We start from the raw sequence: 24,190 nt of genomic DNA, 5'->3' as shown, positions 1-24,190 counted from the left end.
TCCCTCTCTTTGTAAGATCTAAATAGATTGATTTGTGGAATTTGTTTTATCAATGAAATCTTAAAATACTATTCATATGATAACTTTGTTGAACACATCTTGTCCTTTTCATTTAGTGGAATTTGAACACTGTAACATTGACAAATGAATGATTACCTTATTAATCTAAATGAAAAGTATTAATTTGTTACCTTATAAAGATATCTACATTTATTGATTAATTGTAAAAAAAATTCTAAAAGATTTTTAAAATATAATATGAAATTCAATCCATAAATATATACAAATAATAATATTAAATTTTTAAGAAAAAAAAGATAATGTTTCCATGCTTAAAAAAAAATCATTATTTAAAAACATTTCATAAAAAATATTGAAGTTAATTTGCACATTTAATAATTTCTACTATCTTTGTGTCAATGTCCTCGCAAATGTTCTTATGCTAGTCTATAGAAGCAAGCCCATGTCTTAAAAACAAGTTTAAATAACAAAATACAACCAAATATATGTGTTGTGTTGCCACACAATTCACTAATATGAGATATTGGACTTCAAGTGAGAAGCTACAGTGAGAGAGCATACACACTAATTGGGCTTCTCACTGTGTAATTTCCATAGCTCCAAGTTAAGGCACCTGAAAGTAATGTGTCGGTATTTAAGGATCTACCTTCAATGGTGACATTATATGATAGCTTCTGGTTTAAAGATGAAAATGATAATGTGTCTGGTTCCACTGTCACATTGATTCCAGAGGGTGCACTTACAATCGCCTTGTATGTACTTTTTGCAACTCCTACATTAGTAACTGATCTTGGAAAATTAGCTTGAAATGACTTTCCTGGAGCAGTAAAAACCATTATTGAAGGATAGTTTAGTTCTCGTGCTCCATTTTTAGATGGTGTTACCAAGTCGCAACTACTGAAGTCACCAGTAACCAAACGTAAAGTTGTATCATTGTAACCCTCACTGCAAAGCATATTGATGTAATCATCTACACCTGCATCATAAACAAGCCCTGGATCGACTGCCATCATTGGATTAATCTGGCCAGCCCCATACCCAAATTCTACATCCGCATTCCCAGGCAATGTTTCATCCATTACAAATGCTGCATCACAAGTTAAACTGTCATGGATTTGGTTTTGTGGATTTTCTATGTAATTAAATTGTTATAGAAATCATAAATTTACTAGAGAAATGTTTAAGTAGTGAAATACCTGTAGTGAGGAGAGCTGACTTTATAGCGGCAGGAGACCAATCGCTATGATAAGACTTAACAAACCCTGCAGCTCCTGCAGCATGAGGGCATGACATGGATGTTCCTGATATTATATTAAAGATGGCAAACCTTGTGTCTTCTGCATAACCAGTAAGTGATACATTTGTGGACCAAGATGCTAGGATGTCCACACCTGGTGCAGTGATGTCGGGCTGATAACACGTAGCCATCATTATATCATATTATTTTCAAAATAATAAATGTGCCTTCTAACCATTTTTGGGGAACACACCATTAATTTAGTTTTTCAAACCATTTTGTTTTATAACATAGATTAATGTCATGAAGAAAAGAAATCAATGCATACCTTGAGAATGTCATGTGTGATTGGATTGAAACCTCGTGATGAGAATGAAGCCACTATTGGTGCAGGTGCCTTGGGAGTTGTAGTTTTTTGAATTTTTGCAATGGGAGAGCTGATGGATTACAAATATTAGTAATAATTACAAGTAGGCTATGACTCAAAATTACAACTGTAGTGAAATTTACCTAGTTGAGTTTATGTAAGACAACACAATTTTTGCCTGTTCGGTAGATATTATTGTCGCAGGGTTTAACCATGGGAAGGCTGTGTCATTGAATCCGTCATTAATTATAACAGCACCCGCACCACCAGCTACAAAAACTGAATAATCTGGAGGAGTGCTAATGAAATTGCAAACAACTATCTTTCCTTTTACTTTTGCCTCATCCAGAGAACCCAATAGACAACCGCTGTAATTTTTATAGAAATAAACAAGGTTTGAGAGTCTTGATAGAAGCATAATCTCTCTATGTATATATATACTACAATTTTTGTACACTGCACAGTGAATTTTTGTTACCTAGAGTTATCTGGAGTATAGCCTCCAGAAACATTAGCAACATCCCCTCCATATACTAAGGGATACCATTGTTTCTCCATCGTGTATGTATTTATAGCAATTCCCTGTACACAGTTGCTCAATTTAAGACTAGCAATTATTTTTTGGGGGGTTAATAAAAGCTGAGTTTAATTATGGAGGATGGATTTTAAGTTGTATAGAGAGTAAAATGGTTGTTGGCTTATAGTTTCAATTGAGAAAAAATATTTTGCTAAAAGTGTTCAATCACCTTTATACAAATGTTGTTTCTAAGAGAGGTTTAGAATTTTACCCCTATAGAAATGTTGTTTCCCAATTGAAGTTCAGCGTCCATCTTGCGATCAATAGTACTTGCTGCAACAGTTAAAGACCAAGGAGAATAATTTGCAACACTTGCCCTATAGGGTCCCGAATTTCCAGCAGAATTGGATACTAGAACTCCCTTCTGTATTGCATGAAAGGCTCCTATGGCAATGCTATCTTCAAAGTAGTCGAGAGGAAAAGAAGTTCCAAGGGACACAGAAATAATGTCGACACCATCATAGATGGCATCATCAAAGGCTGCAAGAATATCTGCATCCCCACAACCCTCATCAGTCCAACAAACCTTGTACATAGCAACCCTTGCACCAGGGACTCCACCTCGACTCTCTCCTTGAGCAATACCATAAAGACTTGCATTGTTGACAAAATTTCCAGTAGATGTAGAGGAGGTGTGTGTTCCATGGCCCTCTCCATCTCTTGGAGACAAGAAATCTCCTTCCGGTGGAATACTGGTGAAACTACGATAAAATTTTGCTCCTACAAGTTTTCTGCACATTAAGTCATATGTTTAGTTACATAACACAATTTAATTTTTCCAAAGACACAAAAATTTGCTGAGCTTATCTCCTACCGTACTTGGCCATTGCAGCTAGAATGTGTTCCTCATTTTATGTAGATAGCTTTAAAAATGTAAATGATTCTCACTGTATATGTAATTATGTCCTGAGTATCAATATTAAATTTTTAATGCAATATATCAACAATTAAATCAATAGAAATGAGTCTGACTTGTTGCAGGCGGAGAAATCTGGTGTTGTCTGGCATCCACCCCTCCATTTGGAGGGAACAGGACCAAATCCCTCATCCGTAAAACTCTCTGACTCTGGCCATATTCCTACAGCAGAACACAGATATGAAAACTAATGACTAAATCATCATAACATTAATCTCTCTCAGAGAGTTTGTTTTGTGTCAGTTTCTAAGAAATTTATTTTTCATCTAATTTCAAGTAAAGCCCTTAAGCTAATTACACGTTAAGAAAAGATGAAAGAAAAACAACCATAGAGCGAATAACTTATTATACTATTTTTTCTAGTCTATCAAACTTGTGGAATAAATTGCATTATTTTATTTGCTTCCAATGTCTCAACCAAACATCATTAAATGTCTCAACCAAATAAAACCATGAAGCTAATTACAGAAGAACATTTAAAACTTTGGCTCTGTTCTTTCTTTTATCAATTTTACCTGTGTCCAAAAGGCCAATAATGATGTCGCTTTGATAATCCAAACTATTTCTTTGAACAGATGCAGGCAAGCCAACGAAATCCCATGATCTAGTTGTTAAGGTATTCAACTTCTTGCTCTCAAACACCGAAACCACACCATCCATGCCTATGATTCAACAGCATATCAAAACATATGAACAGCGCGTATAGTTTTATATATATATACAAATATAAATATGAATATAAACTAGCTTACCTTTGAGTTTTTGGACATGCGTTGGAGAAAGCGTAGCTGTAAACCCACGAAAACTCTTCCCATAACTATACTTCAACGCTTGCTTAGCTGCCTCGGAACTTTGCCACCAATATTACAATTATATCAGCTAAAAAAGCCGTTAGCACAGACTACTTTTCATTTTATAAAATTGCATAACATGAAAGTAGATCATAGTTAACATGCAATAACCTTCCATATACAGATTTAAGCATTTCAAGGTACAAGGTAGCAGGTTCTTTCTGGGAATTCCCATCATCTTTTGGAATAGCGCCCATGTAGACCACATAATCCTAATTTAACACAAGAAATATTGCTCTATCAGCACAGATTAATACTTATCTCTATAAACAAGAGTGAAAGTCAAAACAAATTATCAAAACTCAAATATAACATTATGGGACGATCAGTAGAGATCTCAGAATGTCCAAGGGACATCCCAGAACGTCATTCCCACATCCCCTAAACGTCCCCCTCAAATAGATTAAGGGATGGGTTAATAAAGATTACAGTGAAAGCATACCTTTCTGTCTAGCCCTGGAACTTTAGCTGTACAAAGCATTTGAACATGGAAAATTATCAAAAACGAAAACATGGAGAGAAAAAAATAGTTTGTCCCCGGGATCCCCATTGCAAAAGTAATTTTACTATTACTTAAAAGGATTCTACAGAACTGTAATGAAATGTATCTTTATTTATAGATGCCATCGTTGGCATTCTATTATTTTTTCTGACAACGATTTACAACAGAATTTCTAGAAAAATGCTTGAAAAACAAAAGAATTATTCGTAGTTATGGCTATATATTATGAATATGGCAAAAAAAAGGACCAGAACGATGATTTTAAAGATTGTACGAGCTTCACCACGATAATTTTGTTTTCAATCGATGTCGACAAGTTATTTCTCTTTTATTATATATTAGATGCACATTTGAGGAACATTGAGAACATAGCATAGGTACTTTAAAAAACCAAAATCCAAACACGTTCATTTTTTTAATTAGACTAGAATATTTAGAGAATCGATGATCCAGAAAATACATATTAAATATATAGTTTTAAAAGAGAAGATTTGTTAAGGGTAAGTATATTGTTCCTGTTTCATATAATTTTAATGGTGGATATTTTTAACATATTGACAATTATTTTGAAAGAGTAACAAAGTATCTTTGGTATGATTTGATGAGGATAAACATATTGTTCCTGTTTCATATAAAAAAGATTTGGTATGATTTGATGAGGATAAACATATTGTTCTTGTTTCATATAATTTTAATGATAGATATTTTTTACATATTGACAACCATTTTGAAAAAGAAATGAAGCATCTATATAGAAAATATTTGATATGATTTTGAATATGTTTAGTCTTGTGATTTATTTATTATTGATATTCTTCTCTTTGTTTTGTAAGATTTTTTTTCTTAAGTTATTATTCTTTCTACCTTATTATCTATTTTTTTCTTTAATTAAACTATTTGATAAAATCTTACATTTCAAATTTAGTATAATAATTATATTTGAGATTTAAAAAAAATATTTTCGATATAATTTTTATAAATTAGAAAAATTATTTAATATATCATTTAATTTCTTTTTCTTCTCATTTTATCTAACAATCCCCAAACTTTTATAACGGTTCCAATTTTATCTGGCAACAAGTCTTGGTGAAAGCTCTACAAAAAGTTTACAATAACGTGTTAACATCAATTGGTTAGGAGCAGGATTAGTGCGAGAGCAGGAGTTTCTGGTAGGATTTTTGGAGGTAGTGAATCTACTAGAGAGGAGGTCGATGGAGATGCTGATGCAAATGGATTTGATGTTGTTATGTTATTCCTCCCAGAGAACCCACTACATTTGGTTTCAGGCTTCTTTGTGGATGAGGTTGGCTCTGGCGGTGGTGGGCTTTTCCCTTTGTGTGGGTGAGTCTCTTGGTCTGTGGAGTGGTTGATCCCTTTGGCTATAGTGTTTTGGTGCTCTGGAGCTCTATGTCATTTCATCAATTTCTTTTGCAGCCTTTTGGGTCTCCTTTCTCTAGTGGTTTTTGTGTGCTCTGTCTCCCTATGCCTTTTCATGGCATGTGTGGACCTAGCCCCTGTTTGGTTAGCCAAGATGACGGTATAGTTGGACAACAAAGGAGAAAAATGTATATTTGTGGGATATAGTGATGAGTCAAAGGCATAGAAGTTATACAATCCAATCAGCAAAAAGGTTATAATCAGCAGAGATGTGCAGTTCGTAGAAGATGAATCATGGGATGAAACTTTGGACAAAACAATCAATATTGCAGCCAACATACCACAAGAAGAAAATGAAGATTTTATATTAGCAAGTACTCCTTCAAATGTGACTCCTCCTACAACTGTTCAAGGTCAACAAAGTGGACAACAAATGACACCATCAAGTGTAAGGACAGCCCCACACACTCAAGCAAATACTCCATCAAATGTGCAATTAACACCATCTTCAATTAGCAATCTTGGTGCTGGACCATCAAGCCCACATTCAACAAACTCAAGTGACATGTCCAATCCTACATTAGCAAGCTTGAGGAGACAAAAAGTCAGAAGTTTAAGGGAGATTTATGAACAAGATGAAGGTGAAAATAATGCAGGTCAGACTTCTCTTTTTGCTTTATACTCGCATGTAGATGATCCAATTCATTTTGAAGAAGCTATTAAGGAAGAAAAATGGGTGCAAGCAATGGATGAAGAAATTGATGCAATTGAAAAGAATGAAACATGGGAGTTAGTTAGTCTTCCACAAGGAAAAGAGGTGATAGGAGTGAAGTGGGTTTACAAAATGAAATTGAATGCAAATGGAGATGTACAAAAACACAAGGCAAGGTTGGTGGCAAAAGGTTATTCACAACAACCCAGGGTAGACTACAATGAGACATTTGCACCGGTTGCCCGCTTAGACACCGTGAGAACAATACTAGCCATAGAAGCCCAAAAAAAGTTTGCAGTATATCAAATGGATGTGAAATCAGCTTTCTTAAATGGCATTTTAGAAGAAGAAGTCTATATGGAGCAGCCACCTGGATATGAGATTTTGGGTCATGAAAATAAGGTTTACAAGCTCAAGAAGGCACTTTATGGATTCAAACAAGCCCCAAGAGCATGGTATAGCAGAATTGATAGTTATCTTTTACAAAATGGATTCAATAGGTGCAACAGTGAGCCTACATTGTATACCAAGATGAATGAGCAAGGTGAGATCATAATTGTTTGTTTATATGTTGATGACTTGATATTCAGTAGTGATCTTTCAATTGGCATGTTCAAATCAGCTATGAAGAAAGAATTTGAGATGACTGATTTGGGTTTAATGAGATATTTTCTTAGCATTGAAGTAAGTCAAAATGATAAAGGTATTTTCATTTCACAATCTAAGTATGCAAATGATATTTTGAAGAGGTTTAATATGATGAATTGCAAATCAGCACCAATGCTAATAGTGATAGGTTTGAAGTTGAGTAAAGATGACAAAGGAGCTAAGGTAGATCCAACTTTGTATAAGAAACTTGTTGGTAGTCTCATGTATCTAACAGCCATAAGGCTAGATATAATGTTTGGAGTTAGTCTCATTTCAAGGTTCATGGAGTCTCCAAAAGTTACACATTGGAATGCTGGAAAAAGAATTTTGAAATATGTTAGTGGTACAAAGAATTATGGAATATTTTACTCAAGGTCAAATGATTTCAAGATGATAGGATACACAGATAATGATTGTGCTAGCAACATAGATGATAGGAAGAGCACTTCTGGTTATGCTTTTCATTTTGGATTAGGCGTAGTATCATGGGCTTCAAAGAAACAACCAATTGTAACTCTTTCATCAGCTGAAGCAGAGTATGTAGCAGCTACAGGGGCAATGTGTCAAGCCGTTTGGATGAGAAGAATGCTAAAAGAATTGAGGTATGAACAAGAAAGTGCAACAAAGATATATTGTGACAACAACTCAGCTATAGAATTGTAAAAAAATCTAGTATTTCACAAAAGGAGCAAGCATATAGACACAAGGTATCACTTCATCAGGGAGCTAATCAACAATAGAGAAATAATTTTGGAACATTGCAAGTCAGAAGACCAATTTGCTGATATCTTCACCAAACCATTGGGAAAAGAAAATTTTGTGCATCATTAGAGCATTGTTGTGATCCCCCATAGTATTGCTTGTGAATGGGCATAGTTGATGATTTTGTTTCTTTTTGGAAAAATGGCAAAACAGAAGTGCGTATTCTATCTAAGTTTGTGTAAGGGGTGCATCAACGAAACAACTTGGGTATTGTAGATGGTAGTTGTGATTAAGGGGGAGTGTAGGAATTAATCACAACCACCATCATTTACTCCCCTGACTCCACCGTAGCACATTCCTGCAGACATTTATTCTCCATCATCTCCTGCGTATGGCCTTCCATGTTGCAGGATAGATTTGAGTAGATTATTTTATATAGTAAAATATTTACTTCCAGATTTTGCATACTGGCAACTGGATTTAGTATTGTAAGTTTTATTTTTTTTAGGTATGAATAGAAGTGTGGAGAAGGTTTTCCTTGGGTATAGCAACAGAAATGTAGTCATCTTTAAAAAAGACAAAACAGAATTGTGTTGTTGCAAATGTATTTACAAGAAGATAACAAGACAACAACAGGGTTTGTGGTTAAAAACATAATATTATGTTTTGTTTTTGTGTTTTCAATATAATCAGAAAATGCAGCTCCTCTTTTATTTGGATATGACAAGAAATATACATATGAATACATGATATTGTAAATGTATTTTTATTTTATCACTGGTATTGATGTGTTTGTTTTCTGTCCTCTGCCTCTCTGTCCATTAGGTATCATAGATCTTCTCTTCGACATGGATTTGTTGTTTTTGGATGGGTGTGATCTCTTCTCAATGTTGGTGGTTCTAGTCTTCTGAGCTTTTTGTCATTGTTGTAGGGGTTTTGGTTTTTTGTTCGTTGGTTGGGGTTGGTGTCATTCTAGCTTCGATTGTTGGTGTGGGGATCTCGAAGGTGGATATATTCCCTATCTCCCTTTTTTATTACCCACTTTGAGGTCTAGGAAGTCTATTTTTGTATTTTGAATGTGGTCATTTGGCACTGTATTAGATCTGATGTCTACGATTTGAGAAGAAGGTTGTTTGTGGTGTACAATGTTTGCACTAGTTTCTTTGCCCTCTTTGGTTCTTGAGTGTTATGCAAGTTGTTTTTGTTGGATGTTGAGAAACAAGGTAAAGAAAGCTTGTAATATTAACTTTATTATGTGACTACAAATATGAAAATATTACCAAATCTAAAACTAAATCTAGAATGAACATGTGATTGCACCATTCAACATAAATATAAAATCATACCAAAAGAGACACCAAATTTACATGGAGAAACACTTGTGAGAAAATAATCCACTAGAGAACGAGGGAAAGTATATTATTAATTTTCAAAAGAGAGACTACAACAATAATACACTTCACTTCAGTTTGCCAAATAATCCCAATACTACTTGGCAACCTCAAAAAAACTATGATGAAACAACTATGCCTTAGTTCCAATTTATAGCCAAATAGAAGAGGAAAAACCACTATTGATTTCCCATAAGAAGGGTCCAAAACCACTTGCAAAAACCAATGCCTTGAGAATAAATAGCCAATAGACATAATAAAATAATAAATAACTATTCAAGTGACTCCTCATGGGTGCTAGACCCAAAGCCAATCAAACTTTAGACATTTTGAGTGTTCTGTAATTTCCAATGATTGTTCAGATCTCCAAATGGACACATTTTCTTCTCCAAAATTTTGTCTCCTTATGCATGACCCTTCATCTCTCAATATGGACATGGGAAGGAGTTTATTTTTGTCTATTTTAATTTATATTTATCATCTTTTCATCTTCACCTTTTGAAAATGCAATTACAAATAGTCATAAAGTACAAATATTTAATATTTTTCTCACATGTCCTAGAGAACACTTTCAAAGGAACATGGAGACATATGAATGGCTTATAACTGCAATGCTAATGTCACCTATCCTAACAATTAAGAGGGAATTCTGCTATTGGTTTTGGGTACATCTCCCTGGTTTAGGAGTGTAGCCATGATGGGTGTGGTGTTTGTATGTTCATTTCTTTCTATCCTCGATCCTATTTTTTGTGTTTCTTGTAGTTTTTGGCAAGGTGTTGCTTCCCCCTATGCCATGCTAGAAATTTTGTTATTGGTGGGATTTTTTTGGACTTGGTGATTGTTTTTTCTTATGTGGTATCTAAAAATTTTGGGCTAGTCTCTCATGTTTGTTTTTTGTTAAGGGTTTTTCCTAATCATGTCTTTTGATTTTACTCTTGTGACTGGTATTAAGGTGGAATATTTACTGAGTAAAAATTATCTTGTGGCCTTAATTTGGTGGCAAGCCTTATTGAATGGCTATATGGGGCTTTTACTACCCTTTTGTAGCATCATCAAATTGCACCGATTGTGATTTTCACCATATTTTGGGCCCTCACCTTATTGGTCTCATCATCATGCTTGACCAGGACCTATTTTGTCTCCTCCATGCAACTAAACTTGAATTTTCATCTTACACCTTGCATGACCTCCTTGATCCTACCCTAAAATAGGACATGACTAGGGCGTGGCGTCCTGGGATCTCCTAAAGGAGACCTATCTTGGCCCCTCTCCCTTGGACCTATCTCAAAAGCGATCAGGAAATAATCCTCTATGTCGGAAAATTAAACAATATTTGATGACAGTATATAAGGGGGTCTTCCCCTCTCATTTAGATAGATCATGATAATACACAATCATAAGGAGAGAGCAGGATAGCGATCACAAGACATTGGATCAAGATTTCTTCATTCCTTAAGGCTACCATTCATCCATTGGAGCAACATTCACATCATTCATTTGCAAGCATGCATGTGTGTGTTAGGGTTTTGTCATGTTAATGCCATTTCATACAACATATGTTATTACATCCAAGAAGCAAAGTAATATGATCATCTATTGCAAATCTGAAGGTATACCATTCCATCATTTATTTCAAGCATTTATAGTATTTCATTCAAGGTTGATTCCAAACCAGGGTTTGACTTAGGGAAAACCCCTATTCCCAACCCCTTTCTTCTTCTTTCTATGTAGGAAGCAAGTGCGCAACTGTACTTCAAGAATTCAGCTTTATTCATAGAGATAGAAAAACCCTTTTCGATGTGTGAAAAGTTTGATGGAATGATAGGAGGTTGCCCCTATCCAGACACACTATCCTTGCAACTTTTGCCAGTTTTGTAGGGAAGCTCCGAATCATCTCAAACTTCTTAGATCTAGGTGCACGATTGAATCCCCAATGTGTAGCTCACTGTTTCTGCATACTTTGTCTCCATTTTCAGCATTTGTCTTAATTCAATCAATCAACTTAGAAAAGAGGGTTAATTCCACTCCAATCTACTTAGTATTCAATCCTTGCATCCTTTGGGATTGGATCTAGTAGATTCATCACCTTCTTTTGAATGTAAAGTCCCCCAAGTGAAAATTGAGCTTAGTTAAATTCTTCCACCCCTTAAGTGGTGAATTGGCTAGGCCTCAAATTTTCCACTTTACACCTTCTTTCTATTTGTATTCTAAAGTATTTCAAATCATTCAACATCTTATCCCGCCTCTATGAACTTATTTGTGCACTACTTATAGATTAGAAAAATTATGTACAACACTTTAAGAGCTTCAATATCTTAGGATTCATTTATATTAATATTGACATCAAAGAGAAATGTTTTCCACATAAAGCATTGACTCTCATCACTCTTTTTGGACTACAATTTGTAAAATATATGGAGATATAGATGATACCCCAAAATCATATGATTTTTAAAAAATATTTTCTTGCTCATGTAAATGATTGTAATAATATTTGATATGACAGTGATATAAATATGGTTCTAGATAGTCAAATTCAATGGTATCTCAAACAAAAATATAACTTAAAAGTAAAATTACACCATTAAATTAATAGAATAATTTATCAATAACAATAATAATAAACTACTTAGTTTTAATTTTCAAAACTCATGTAGATGGATGATCCTTTAGGTGGTGGTGTCGAGCATTTGAATAAAAAAAGAGCATAAATATTTTTTTGAATTTGGATAGCGCCAATGTTAGTGGATCTAGTGTGATATCTAGGTTTGGTGAAGGTTTTCATAATGGTGAAGGATAAGTTGTTGTTATTTGTGTTGATGTCTTGTTAGGTGGGCTTAGAGCTTCATTTTTCAAGGACTCTGTCTCCCTATTCCCAAAAGGTGTGTATGATGAGACAATTTGTGGTTCTAAAGGATTATTTATAGACCATCCACAATTATGAGATACATCAGAGAGTTCCCATACTAATGCTTCATTCTTCTGTGAGGATTTTTTTAGCTATACTTTTTTAAGGTAATTGGGTGAGGTTACTAAATGGTCTACCCTGTTTGGAGTTAAACCTAAGAATAAATTTTCCTCCCTAGTGGTAAAAAACCTCTCGAAGCCTTCTTCTAGTGATTTATCTATTTATATCCCTGATGGTTTGATTGATAAGAGTGTGTCTTCCATGGATAGAGGTTTATATTTCTTTTCTTTTTCTTGAAAAGAGGATTGTGGGCTATCTTATAGGGGGTCCCTAGCTCATTGGTAAGTCAAATTTGGCTCTTAAAAGATGGGAATCAAGTTTTAACCTGGTTCACTGTTGTTTCAATGTAGTTTTGATTTGACTCTAGCTACCTAATGTACATATGGAATTTTGGGATGAGGAAGTGTTTAAAGGTATTGTGAGCTTCTTTGGTTAGCTTTCAACTATTGATGAAATGACGTCCTTTAGAAAGCATTTGGTCTTTGTCTCTATTTGTGTTAATGTGGAGAAATCCTAAAATCTTTCTTCTACTATCAAGATTCTCCAAGCTTGGGGTCTAGAATCATAATATTGAGTTTGAATTTATGCCCTTTTCTTATTTGTTTTGCAACAAGGTAGGTCATTGGGTCTAGAACTGTCACTCTAATTCATATTTAACTCCTAAGAAAGTTTAGAAGGATAATATTTATGTTTTTAAACCTTTTAATATATGATATCCTAGTCCCTACTTTGTTGTTATAGATGGTGAGCATTCTGTAAATTCTCCCTCTTCCTAAAGGTTCTCCAAGGTGATTGAGGAAGCCTTGCAATATGGTCTAGGTTATTTAGCTCCTTCTTGTTCTTGTATCTACAACTTTTGAGGACCATGAGGGTCATGATTCTCCTTGTGTCCACCAAATTTTGGAGAAAGAAAGACCTATTCAAGGTAGGGCTGCAATAGTTGAGCCCCGTTTTGATGGTAAGAGGAGAGTTTTTGGTGCCTAACCAACAATCAAATGTTTGAGAATCTAATGAGGCATCAATGGTTGTTTGTGAAATTAATAAGGCATCACAAGTTATTTGTGCTTCTTTGGAGATTAAGGAGATGATGCAATCCATTCTTGTGTAGGATCTCAAGGGCTTGGAAGGTCCTTCTCTTGATTATTCTAAGGAAACTCCTTTCATCATGGTTAAATACAAGCATAGAAGGAAACCCCTCTCATTGACTTCCTCTCAAGGGGTTACTATTGGAAATAGATACAAGATTGATTACAGATAATCGAGGGGAAAGGGGAGACCCTCTTTACAATAAAGTAGGGGGAATGAGAGTAATCTGAGAAATAGATGAAGGTATTCAAAAGACTCTTCCAGAGATGTGCTCTAAGAGAACACCTCAGAAAAAAAAAATATGAAGAAATTATCATGAAATACACTTGAGGGTTGAATCACCCCTCACAAACATGATCTCTTATTGAATTTAATTAGAGATCATAAACAAAATATATTACTTATCCAAGAAACCCAAATGCAAAGTGACAAGCTAGAAAGACCTAAAAAATATTTCATCAAAGATTGTGCATTTCATTGTTCTAATGTTGATGGTTCTTCAGCTAGGATTGTTACCTTTTGGAACCTAAGATTGGTTAAGGGTACTCCTCTCCTTGAGGAATATAATCATTTTTCTACTCTCTTTAAGCTCATGTGAGATAATTTGTCTTGGATTACCTTGAATATCTATACCCCTAATAATAAATCTACTAGGATAAGACTTTGGACTAACTTGTCAAGTTTTAAATTTTACCATCCCAATTCTTGTTGGTTAGTCAAGTGAGATTTTAACACCCCCTCTCAAACAAGAAGGAAAAATGAGAGGTTCTCAAATCCCTATGGACAATCATTTTTATCTTATGGATTTATTTCATTATTAATGTTTGTTGGAAATTGATCTTCAAAGTGCTTCTTTCAATTGGTCAAATAAACATATGGAGGCTAACCTTATTCAATTCAAATATGATTTGTCTTTAATATTCTCTTATTGGCTTGTGCCTTATGTATGCTCTCTTTTTGTGCTTTCGAGGATTGGGTCAAATCATTTTCCTATTGCTCTATCTGGGGAGATGCTGGGGGGAATAAAGAGTTTCCCTTTTAGGTTTGAAAGAATGTGGATTAGCAATTAAGACTTTAGGGATAGAGTTAAGGATTGGTAGAATATTAAAGTGAATAGTTTTGCAATGTAAGAATTGTTAAAAAGATCATCTTTGATAAAAACTAAAGTTAAAAAATAGATTAAATCTTCCTTTGGTCATATTTTTCTATTAAAAGCCTTAATCAAAAAGGATTTGCAAGATATCTAGAGGACCATTCAAGATAATGATATGGTGCCCATATTAAAGCCCAAGAAACTAACCTTCTTTTTTGGCTTCACAATATCATTTCTAAGGAGGAGGATTTCTGGAAGCAACATTCTAGAGATATATGATTGAAGAGTTGGGGATAAAAATAATAATAGTCTTTCATCTCTCAACCATGCAATAGAGGTTTTCAAATCATATTTCTCAAATTCAAAGAAATGGTATCATCTTGGATAATGAAGATGATATTATGGGGAAGGCCTCTAATTGTTTTTCAAATCCTCTTTTTGTGGATGTGAATCTTGATCTAATTGTGAAGAAAGTTTTCTTAATGTCATTCCTAACCCATTTGGGGAGGATGTTAATAAAATTTTGTGAGCTATTTGTTCCAAGGATGAGATTAATAGGGTTGTCTTCTCCTTTGAGGGTAACAAAGCTCTAGGGCCTAATGGATTAAATCTGATGATTTTCTTTCAGACTATTTTAAATGTAGTAGCTAAAGATATTTTTGATGCAAGGAAGGAGTTTTTTTTAAGTAGACAAGTTCTCATAGAATTTAGTTATACATTCATTATGCTGCCTCCTATGTCATCTAGGGCTAACTCTTCGAATAAGTATAGACCTATTAGCCTTTGCAACTCTAAAACAATATTTTCTCTAAATTTATATTCCTTAGGCTACAATTTGTCCTTGTGATTAGTATTTCAGCCCAACAAAATGGTTTTTTGTTAGGGATTAAAATTTTGGATTTGATTGTTACTATTCATGAGAATATCCAGTCTCTTGGGAGCAACCAAAAAACTAGTTTATTTCTTAAATTGAATCTTATGGAGGCTTATAATCAAGTGAGTTGGGAATTCCTCATTAGGGTCCTCAAGGCTTTTGGGTTTGATCATAAGTTTTAGGACATTAAATGGTAGTTTCTATAAACTCCTAATTTATTGGTGATAATCAATTGTTCTCCTTCAGGCTTATTCAATAACTCTTTTCATATCAAGTAAGGTGATCCAATTTCCTCATTTGTCTTCATTATTATGGTTAAGATGTTGGGGAGATATCTACAAAAGGCGTTTGGTGATGAATATTTGAATGGTCTCTCTTCCAGCTTGTAGGACTATTATCATCAACAATTTATTGATGATATGATGGTTATGGGTGAGTCTTCAATCTATGAGGCTAGGAACTAGAAATTGATTCTAAGTAGTTGTGAAGGTTCTTCTGGTTAGAAGATTAGTTATCCTAAAAGTTCAATCTACTTTCTCAACACTTCAAAGCCCAGGTAGAGGAAAATTTTGAGAATTCTTGATTTTAAAGTTGAGACTCTCCTTGCTATGTATCTTGGCATCCCTCAAGTTTGTGGTAACAATATTCCAGAATCTTTTTGATTAGGGCTCATTGATATATTTCAATCAAAGTTAGCTGGGTGGAAGGGTGTTCTCCTTAATCAATAAGGGAAAGTTCAACTTATATAGGATTCTCTTTAGAACCTCCATGTTTATGCATTGAGACTATTAAAATCCCTTTGAATTTTATGGAAAAGATTGAAAAATTCAAAAGCATTTTTATGGTCTAACGTTGAAGAGAAAAGAAGACCCCACATTTTCACCTAGGAACAAGTGTGCGAGCCTAAAAAAATTGGTGGCCTAGGAAATTGAAGATTAAAAGAGTTTAATTATGCTCTTTTGGCTAAACAACTCTAGAGGTTTTTCACTAAACATAATGAATGGAATAATATTATGCTTAGCAAGTATATTTAGGGTCCTCCTATCTTCAATTAGGATATGGATTCTTAGGATCATCCTCTTGGGTTTGTGCTATGGATTTTTTTCTTAAATCCAATTTTTTCATCTTAAAGGGCTTAAGGTGGTCCCTTGTGAATGGTCGACTTATCAACTTCTAGGGTGATTAGTGGATGAGATATTTTCCCCTTAAAGAGGTACTAAGTCTCCTACCCTTTAAAGATACTTACATATCAAACTATTTTGTAGTAGAGTGACTAATTATATCAAGGACAAAAAATGAAAGAATCTTCTCATAGTGGAATCAAGTCTCTATGTTCTTCAAAGGTTGTTATGTCGTGCACATCCTTCTTTCACCTTATCTGGTTCATGTTGTTTGGAATTTCTCCCCATCTAGTAAGTTTTGGGTAGCTTTACCCTTTTCTCTTTTGGTTTAGCCTCTTTCTCCTCCCTCTTTTTGGCCTATGGTGTGGAACTCTAAGCTTATTCCAAATATTAATTATATTCTTTTGTCTCCTTGTATAGAAAATAATTTGTACTATTTATAACCTTTGTATAAGAGGTTACACCTTGGCTAATAGATGTCCCCTCTATTTTATGGATTATAAGTGTTCTCTTCATCTTCTTTTGGTTTGTTCCTTTGTTACGAATGTCTAGGCTAATGTTTTGGGTTTGTGGAACCTTAGTAGGATTTTTCCTTCTTTTAGTGACTTGTGGGTTCAATGGTTGGCCCCTTCAAAAATTTAAAGGCTACCATTCCTTTTGTCTTTAATTATTCCAGATGTACCTGGCTAGTATGAAAGGAAAGGAATAATCAAGTTTTTTAGATATTCATCTTAGAGATCTTCTAAATTTTTCTTCAAAATATGTCATGTTATCAAGGAAAAATTTCATATGGGGGTCTTTGATTCTAACTCTTATCATTCAAAATTAGTTATATGCTTGGTTATGATTTGCAGGTTGCTAAAAAGTAGGGTATGGACTATGATATATTCATTTTTACCAAGAAAGTTAAAACATCTAGAGAGAATGTTGCTAGATGCTTTCATCCCATTGGTTGGATATTAATCAACTCTGATAGGGTGACCAAGGGAATCTAGGACTAGTAGGTTGTGGGGGAGAGTTGAGAGATGAATATGGTAAGATCATATTAATGGTGTCACTCCCTTTTGGAATCCAAACTTATCACCTAGCTGAAGCATCATTAACTTATAATGCCCTAAAACTTGCTCATTCTTAGGGGTACAAAATACTTGGGTTAAAGCTACTCGCTTAACATAATTCAATTCCTAAAGAAGGTCCAAGACATAACCTATTCTACTGAGCCCGTAATTAAATACTATCTTCACCTTATTAATTATTTTGAGACCTTCCACATTTCTCATATTAATCGAAAAGGACATGTGACCAATGACTCTTTTGTAAATATTGGTGTAACTAGCATGGTCAAACTTAGCTAGTAGAAGAATGACCCCCTTCCTTGTAATATTTATAACATTATCAATTTTTATGTGTTATCCAGTCAAAGAGCATTTTTTACTTGATTGTCTTGTCATTCATAAGGTTCTTATGTTTATGTTATGCATGTCGATGGTCAATCTTATTTATGATTCTTTGGAAAGGCCCTACCATTTAAAGATTACCATATGGAGTATGAAATTTGTTTTCATCTAGTTTTTTACATGGGGTAACAAGAGATATTTTTACTAGTTATTTATTCTATTATTGAGGGTGTGGGGTAGGCTATGAGTTGTTATTCTTTTTCTTCTCCTATTGGTCTACATGATTATGGGTATCAAGAGGAATAGCATTGAAACCCTATCCCTCGATGATATGAAGAGAAATGCATGGGTTTGGAGAATTCTAGACATTGTTATAGTTACTCCATATATGGAAATAATTTGTGGCTATGAACCTCAAGTGTCAAAAACCTTCATTAAAGGTTGGAAAGGGTGAACCCTCTCTACTTATGGAAAGGATTTGGGGATCATCATTTAGAATTTATTGTTGTGATTATTGGGCTCTCTATATAGGGAAGGAATAATTTTAGGGGTAGAAAGGTATTTGAGGTTGTTATTCAAAAATTTATCAAAGGCAAGGAGGAAGATAAATTGGTAAAGAAGTCAAATGGTGGTGAATATGACATAGTTAAGATAATAACACACTAATTCTCTCTTGATGGGAGGTCCACCATTGTTTTCGGCTTCCATTTTATTTTATTAGCTCACTTTCGAAATAAATGATAGGTATCTTTCTTGTATTATCTCCTTGTCTTGATCGATTTTCATGTAAAAGAAGACTAGAAGAATGTTATAAACCCTATTCTATATGAGAGTTTGATTCTCCTAATTCTTGAGCACATGAAATCTCTCTTTTCTCCTTGTACTTGCAAAGTTAGGTTTCATAGGGATCGTTCCCCTATCCAAGACAAAAATAAGGCCCTATTATTTAAATATTATCACATGGAGTATGGACATTTTATCCACCTTTAGCTACTGAATTATGGATTTCATTTGATCCCTCTAACAATATGACTATCTAAAATATATTTGTAGTGGCGGAGCTTTTTCACCCTAACTTCCAATTTGTGAGAGAAGGGATTGATAGTGAGGTCCTCTATGGAAAGAGGGAGATTTGAGGTGGTAGCCTCATAGGACTATCAACAAAACATAGCAAGTTAGTAGCTATAGATGTGGAGGAAGTGGGATGTGTGTTGAATAGCATGATTCCACTAGGAAATATAACCAAACTACTAAGAAGGATGACATTCAACTTTCCAAACTCTTTGGATGTGGGCCATCATGAGTTGAGGACTTAGCAAAGAGGTATTCATTGAGAATTGGGTTTTGGAAGGCCTCTCTAGGACCACTTGTCAATTAATGCTCAGCTTGGTGGAAAAGTGGTTTGAAAAGGTGACCTCAAGGAGAGGCATCACCAAAAGATCTTGCCAAGACATAAATGTAAAAAAATATTGTGTTGTTATTACAGCATGATCAAGTTTTTTAAAAATATGGTAGTTTCCTGCCTACAAGTTTCTACACGTATGGTAGTTTCCCGCCTACAAGTTTTTTAAAAGACCCAATTTATTGCACATATAGAAACACACTTCTTGTTCACTATTTGTCCAATGGAAAGGAAAAAAAATCTGCCACAATCAAATTAAATTCACCACACAAAATCTAAGCGATAGGAGGCATCAAATCTACAACCCAATGCTACAGAGTGGATCTCTCAACAATTTTATTGGGATCATAAACATTAATTGTCCCAAAGGAATGGTTATTGATTAACATGAGGATCCAAATAAGGTGTTGAGCACATGATCAATCACACAATAATGCCATCATAACACAAGAAGGGTGAAAACAACTCCATGAATCACCTCATGGCAAACACCAGGCCACCTGGCCAAATAACCCAACATGCAGTAGAAAGCATAAATGAAAATAAATTAATTTCATGAATTGTAAATCTTAATAAAGTTTCATTAAAATAGTGCAATATAATGATTTTTTTGGCTAATTAAATTAGATTTTTTTTTGGCTTAGCAATGTAGGGGTTTGCCAAATCATAGAAAAATATGTTTCAACTACCAAATCAACGAAGTGAAGTTGTTATTTTAGTTGGATACTCTAAGGAATGGGAGGTACAATTAATTATTAAAAATAACATCCCTATGGTTCATTAGGTTTGTCCTAGGTTCATTAAGGTTGTGCTAGGCTCATTAGGACTTTCATATTTTCATTGAGACTGTCTTATTTTCATTTCAAAGAATGATCATAAAAATTTGTCATTCACATTGTCTATAGTTTTTAAGAATTCTTAACAAATATAGGTCTTGATTTATATGTAGACACTACTATACACAACATTAGAGTAGGACATGAGGTTATAATGTCAATGCATCCAACATTATAGCTCATGTTATTTTCATTATTCAATTAATTATAGCCATTACTCTTTCTTTAATATTAATATTATTTATAATATCACAATATAGATGTCTTTGAGAGTATCAATGATTGGATATCTATGTTATAGAGTAAGGATATTAGAGGTTCATATATTATTTGTGTATCAAGGATAGTTTGATAGTAGGATGTAGTGATGTACTTATACATGATGACATTAATGTTGTTTTATTGATGATATATAATGAATTTGTACATGATACAATTAATGTAGTCTTTTTGATGATATATGATGGATTTCTACATGAGGACATGAGAAACCATAAGGACATGTTGCTATAATAGTGATTATGTGTCTAGAATGTATAGAAATTATGATGATTATAATGAAAAAGATGCATAAATTAACAAATGTTATGTTATGACCTACTTATTTATGTTAATAGATGTCACATGTATGTGAAATGGTGATTATGTGTCTAGAATGTATTAAAATTATGATGATTTTGATACAAAAATATGAACACACTAACAAATCTTAAGTGTATGACACAATTATGTATGTTCATGGATGTCACATGTATGGGTAATGGTGATTATGTGTCTATGATGTATTTTAATTTACATGTTAGTTCCTTTTAGTTAGCCTTTACATTCATTGCATTATCATTTTCAATAGGTCTTAATATAGGCTTGCTAGTCTATATATAATTTTTACCTCTTTATCGTTTCATTACATCTAGCATTAGTCACATTCTTGTCACATTAGTTTGATCTTAAATAATCATTACATCTTCTATTTATTTCACAATATATTGTAGAGGGACCTCATGTGACCCTCTAAGTTCAAATGAATTGTTCATGTGTGCCTCAAATTCCAAGAAATGTCCTATTAAAGTTTAATTTTTTTTTGAACTTATGAAACTCAAGAGATAACATTGCTATGATATAACGTTGAATATTTGGATAAGTTGGGCTGGAAAATAGGAGCATTCCTAGCATATACCCACTTACCTATATGTGTTGGTGTTGAAAGTTCATGTACACTATGAATACAATGAAAATTAGGCTACTGTGATGCCCAAACTTTTGGGCAAAAACACAACAACAATTTTTTTTAAACACTAAATTACTTGTGAGCGACGTTCAGTTAAGTGTGATAGGTCACTTAGTTTCACTATAAGGATATCCTAAATGTCAATTTAATTGAGTCTCTAATGTGAGCGATAAATCATTTATTAATCTCTTAACAAAAAGGGACTTTAGAACTTCTTCTAAGTCCATAGGAAATCTAATAATTAAATTAATTAAATTTTAATCTAAGTGTTTGTAATTGTTTTCATTCACGTAAATCTAATTTATTCTAAGGTTAATATTTCATTCCATTTTTGAGATAATTATTTAAGCCCATCCTCATTTAGAGTTGATTATAATAACTATTATGAATTTATAGCTATAAGCATCCTTTAATCGTGATTGTTCCAACCTCAAACATATTAATATTAATCTAATAGTCAAATATATTTAATTGTACAAAGGGTCATTTTATTATTTTATTAATGACACAACCCATATTACTATATTAATATTTTAACAATCTCTCTTGTATTAATATTAATTTGAAATTCCATGTTTTCCAATATTTAACATTTATCAATATTTTATATATGTATATGTATATGTATATGTATATACATATAAATATAACTATAGATAGTTTACCCAATCAAAGTGTATAAAAAATCTTCCTTTTTGTTCATTTAAATTCTAAACATACAATTATATATAATTATATTTTTTTACATTCTCCCCTTTGTATGTAAATAAATACAATTAAACTTAACTCTAACATCTTATTCCCTAGGTTATGCTAAACACTAATATCGGTTTTTAATATATTATTAATCTCCCATTTAAACTCTTTATTTTAAAAATAAGTTTTCCTCTAAAAATTTATGTAAATTTTATTATAACAAACCTTAAATATCATTTTTTCTTAAAAAATATGTTCTAAAACAATCGCCCTACCCTAACTTTTAATAAGTTAGGGCATATTATATATTTTTTAACCAAAATATCTTTTTGATGCAGGGTTCTATTTTTTGAAGCCGTGAGTTTGAAATTATTGGGAGTCGAATGTCATGGCGGCACCACAATGGGCTACGTCCACTGTGGGTCGTGCCGCAAGGGACACACCCTCATAGTGCTTGCCCATTGTGGGTCACGTCGCAAGGGACACTGCCTCACAGTGGTCGCCCACTGTGGGTTGCACCGCAATGAACACGACCTTAAAGTGGTCACCCACTGTGGGTCACGTCGCAAGGAATGTGGCCTCACAGTGGTCATTCCCAAGAGGCGTCATCAACTCTTTTCTCAAGGCCGACTACTGCATCTATTGCATAATTTGTTTTTTGTTTATATTTTTTCCTAGTTTCATTATTTCATTTCTATGTGTGTGTGTGTGTATATATATATATATATATTTTAGTGGATATATTTATATATATACAGGTTTTTCTTTTATTCTAAAAAGTCACTTCCACTGAAATAGTTGTTTTTTTAAATATAAGGAAGGAGACTATATATTTCAGTGGATATATATATAAATACAGTCTCCTTCCTTCTTACAACCCTTTTTTTTTTAGATATACAACCAAATATATAGGAGAATTTTAACATGAAAATAAACAAATAGGAGCGCTTGCAGGCTCACTTTGGCAACCACTTACAAGCCTTGTTTTTCTCCTTCCTTTACCAAAGTTGCAAACTTGCAAATAAATATAGCTTTGGTTGCAACCATAGAGGCTCACCTCCCAACCTAGGCCTATAAGAGGCTAGCCCCGAGCTAGGAGAACCAAGAGCCAGATGGGATACAAACATACTCAAATCACATTCATACTTTCAGATTTAACAAGGAAAGCATTTTCACACTTAACTCCCAACCCAAGGCTTGCACACAGTCACAATGTGACTCAATATAATGGGGTGAAGTGATAACCACATGCCTTCACATGACTAAAAATATATATCCATCTACTTAGTCTCTCACAAGACCCAAACAATCCTTACGACCCCCAAAGGCTTCAAGCCAAAATTCCCCTTATGACCCCCAAATTTTATATAAAAATAGTAGTAAGGATCCCATATCCTTGTTTATCCCTCTCTTCCTAGAAGAGAGACTCTACACCCAAATATTTTCATAATACCCTTCAGTCCAAGACTACTCTTCCCTCCCAAGGGTGAGTTTAGTCTTGACTACCATGCACAACTTTCAAATGAAAGACAAATAAAGAAAAACAACCAAAAACTTCCACCAAAACCATAAAAGCAAACATTCTGAAAACACACTTACACACATATTCTTTTATTCATATTTTTACACAAGTATAAACATGAATATGCAACTAACATCTATGGGTGGTAATGCACCAACCTTCAACTCCTACAATGGAATGTATGTTGAATAAGTGCTTTCAAATCCCCTTCCAAACCAAATGCAATAGGTACAAGCCTCCTTCCTTAGCTAAATTCTATCTCCCAAACTAAAATTCCTAATCAAATCTTGTCCCCAAGATTAGAGAGTGGGTGATCAAAATCCCAAGTTTGAATCCCTTTCCTAAGCAGGATCTCCTCACACTTTCCAACTTCCTTGAAAAGGATGTGAGATCCAATAGATTGGTCTTCCTAACCCCTTACATGGTTTCTAAAAATTGAAATTGAAAAAAGGGTAAGAGAAAGTGGGGAAGAGCAACTATCACTGAAATGGAAGGTTGTCTTACCAAGGGTCAATCCTCAAAAAGTTGAATTTTCATCCATCTTGGAAAACCCACTTTTGAGGTGACTTGGCAGTCATGTGTGAGTGGTCACATGGATAAAAATGATCTTTAATCATGGGTATATCATATGGGCCTCTAAAAGAAACCTAAACTTAACCCTAGGAG

The 24,190-nt window shown here is 33.8% G+C and overlaps 1 protein-coding gene across 1 annotated transcript; it reads right to left on the bottom strand.

Annotated features, from left to right (window-relative positions):
• Nucleotides 1-429: 429 nt before the first annotated feature.
• On the bottom strand, nucleotides 430-4,691 carry LOC131038842 (subtilisin-like protease SBT4.14). The gene is made up of 11 exons (XM_057971399.2): nucleotides 4,412-4,691; nucleotides 4,081-4,181; nucleotides 3,871-3,968; nucleotides 3,634-3,780; nucleotides 3,175-3,280; nucleotides 2,414-2,933; nucleotides 2,104-2,207; nucleotides 1,769-1,993; nucleotides 1,587-1,695; nucleotides 1,218-1,431; nucleotides 430-1,108 (listed from the first exon to the last, which is right to left on the bottom strand). The coding sequence occupies exons 1-11, from the start codon at nucleotides 4,517-4,519 to the stop codon at nucleotides 564-566; spliced, it is 2,277 nt and encodes a 758-aa protein (XP_057827382.1). The 5' UTR covers nucleotides 4,520-4,691; the 3' UTR covers nucleotides 430-563.
• Between the last annotated feature and the right edge of the window lie 19,499 nt (nucleotides 4,692-24,190).

Source organism: Cryptomeria japonica, chromosome 9, assembly GCF_030272615.1.
Source record: "Cryptomeria japonica chromosome 9, Sugi_1.0, whole genome shotgun sequence".
Taxonomy (NCBI): Eukaryota; Viridiplantae; Streptophyta; class Pinopsida; order Cupressales; family Cupressaceae; genus Cryptomeria; species Cryptomeria japonica.
The sequence above is the reverse complement of the archived record's forward strand: the minus strand, read 5'-3'. Positions and strand labels throughout refer to the sequence as shown.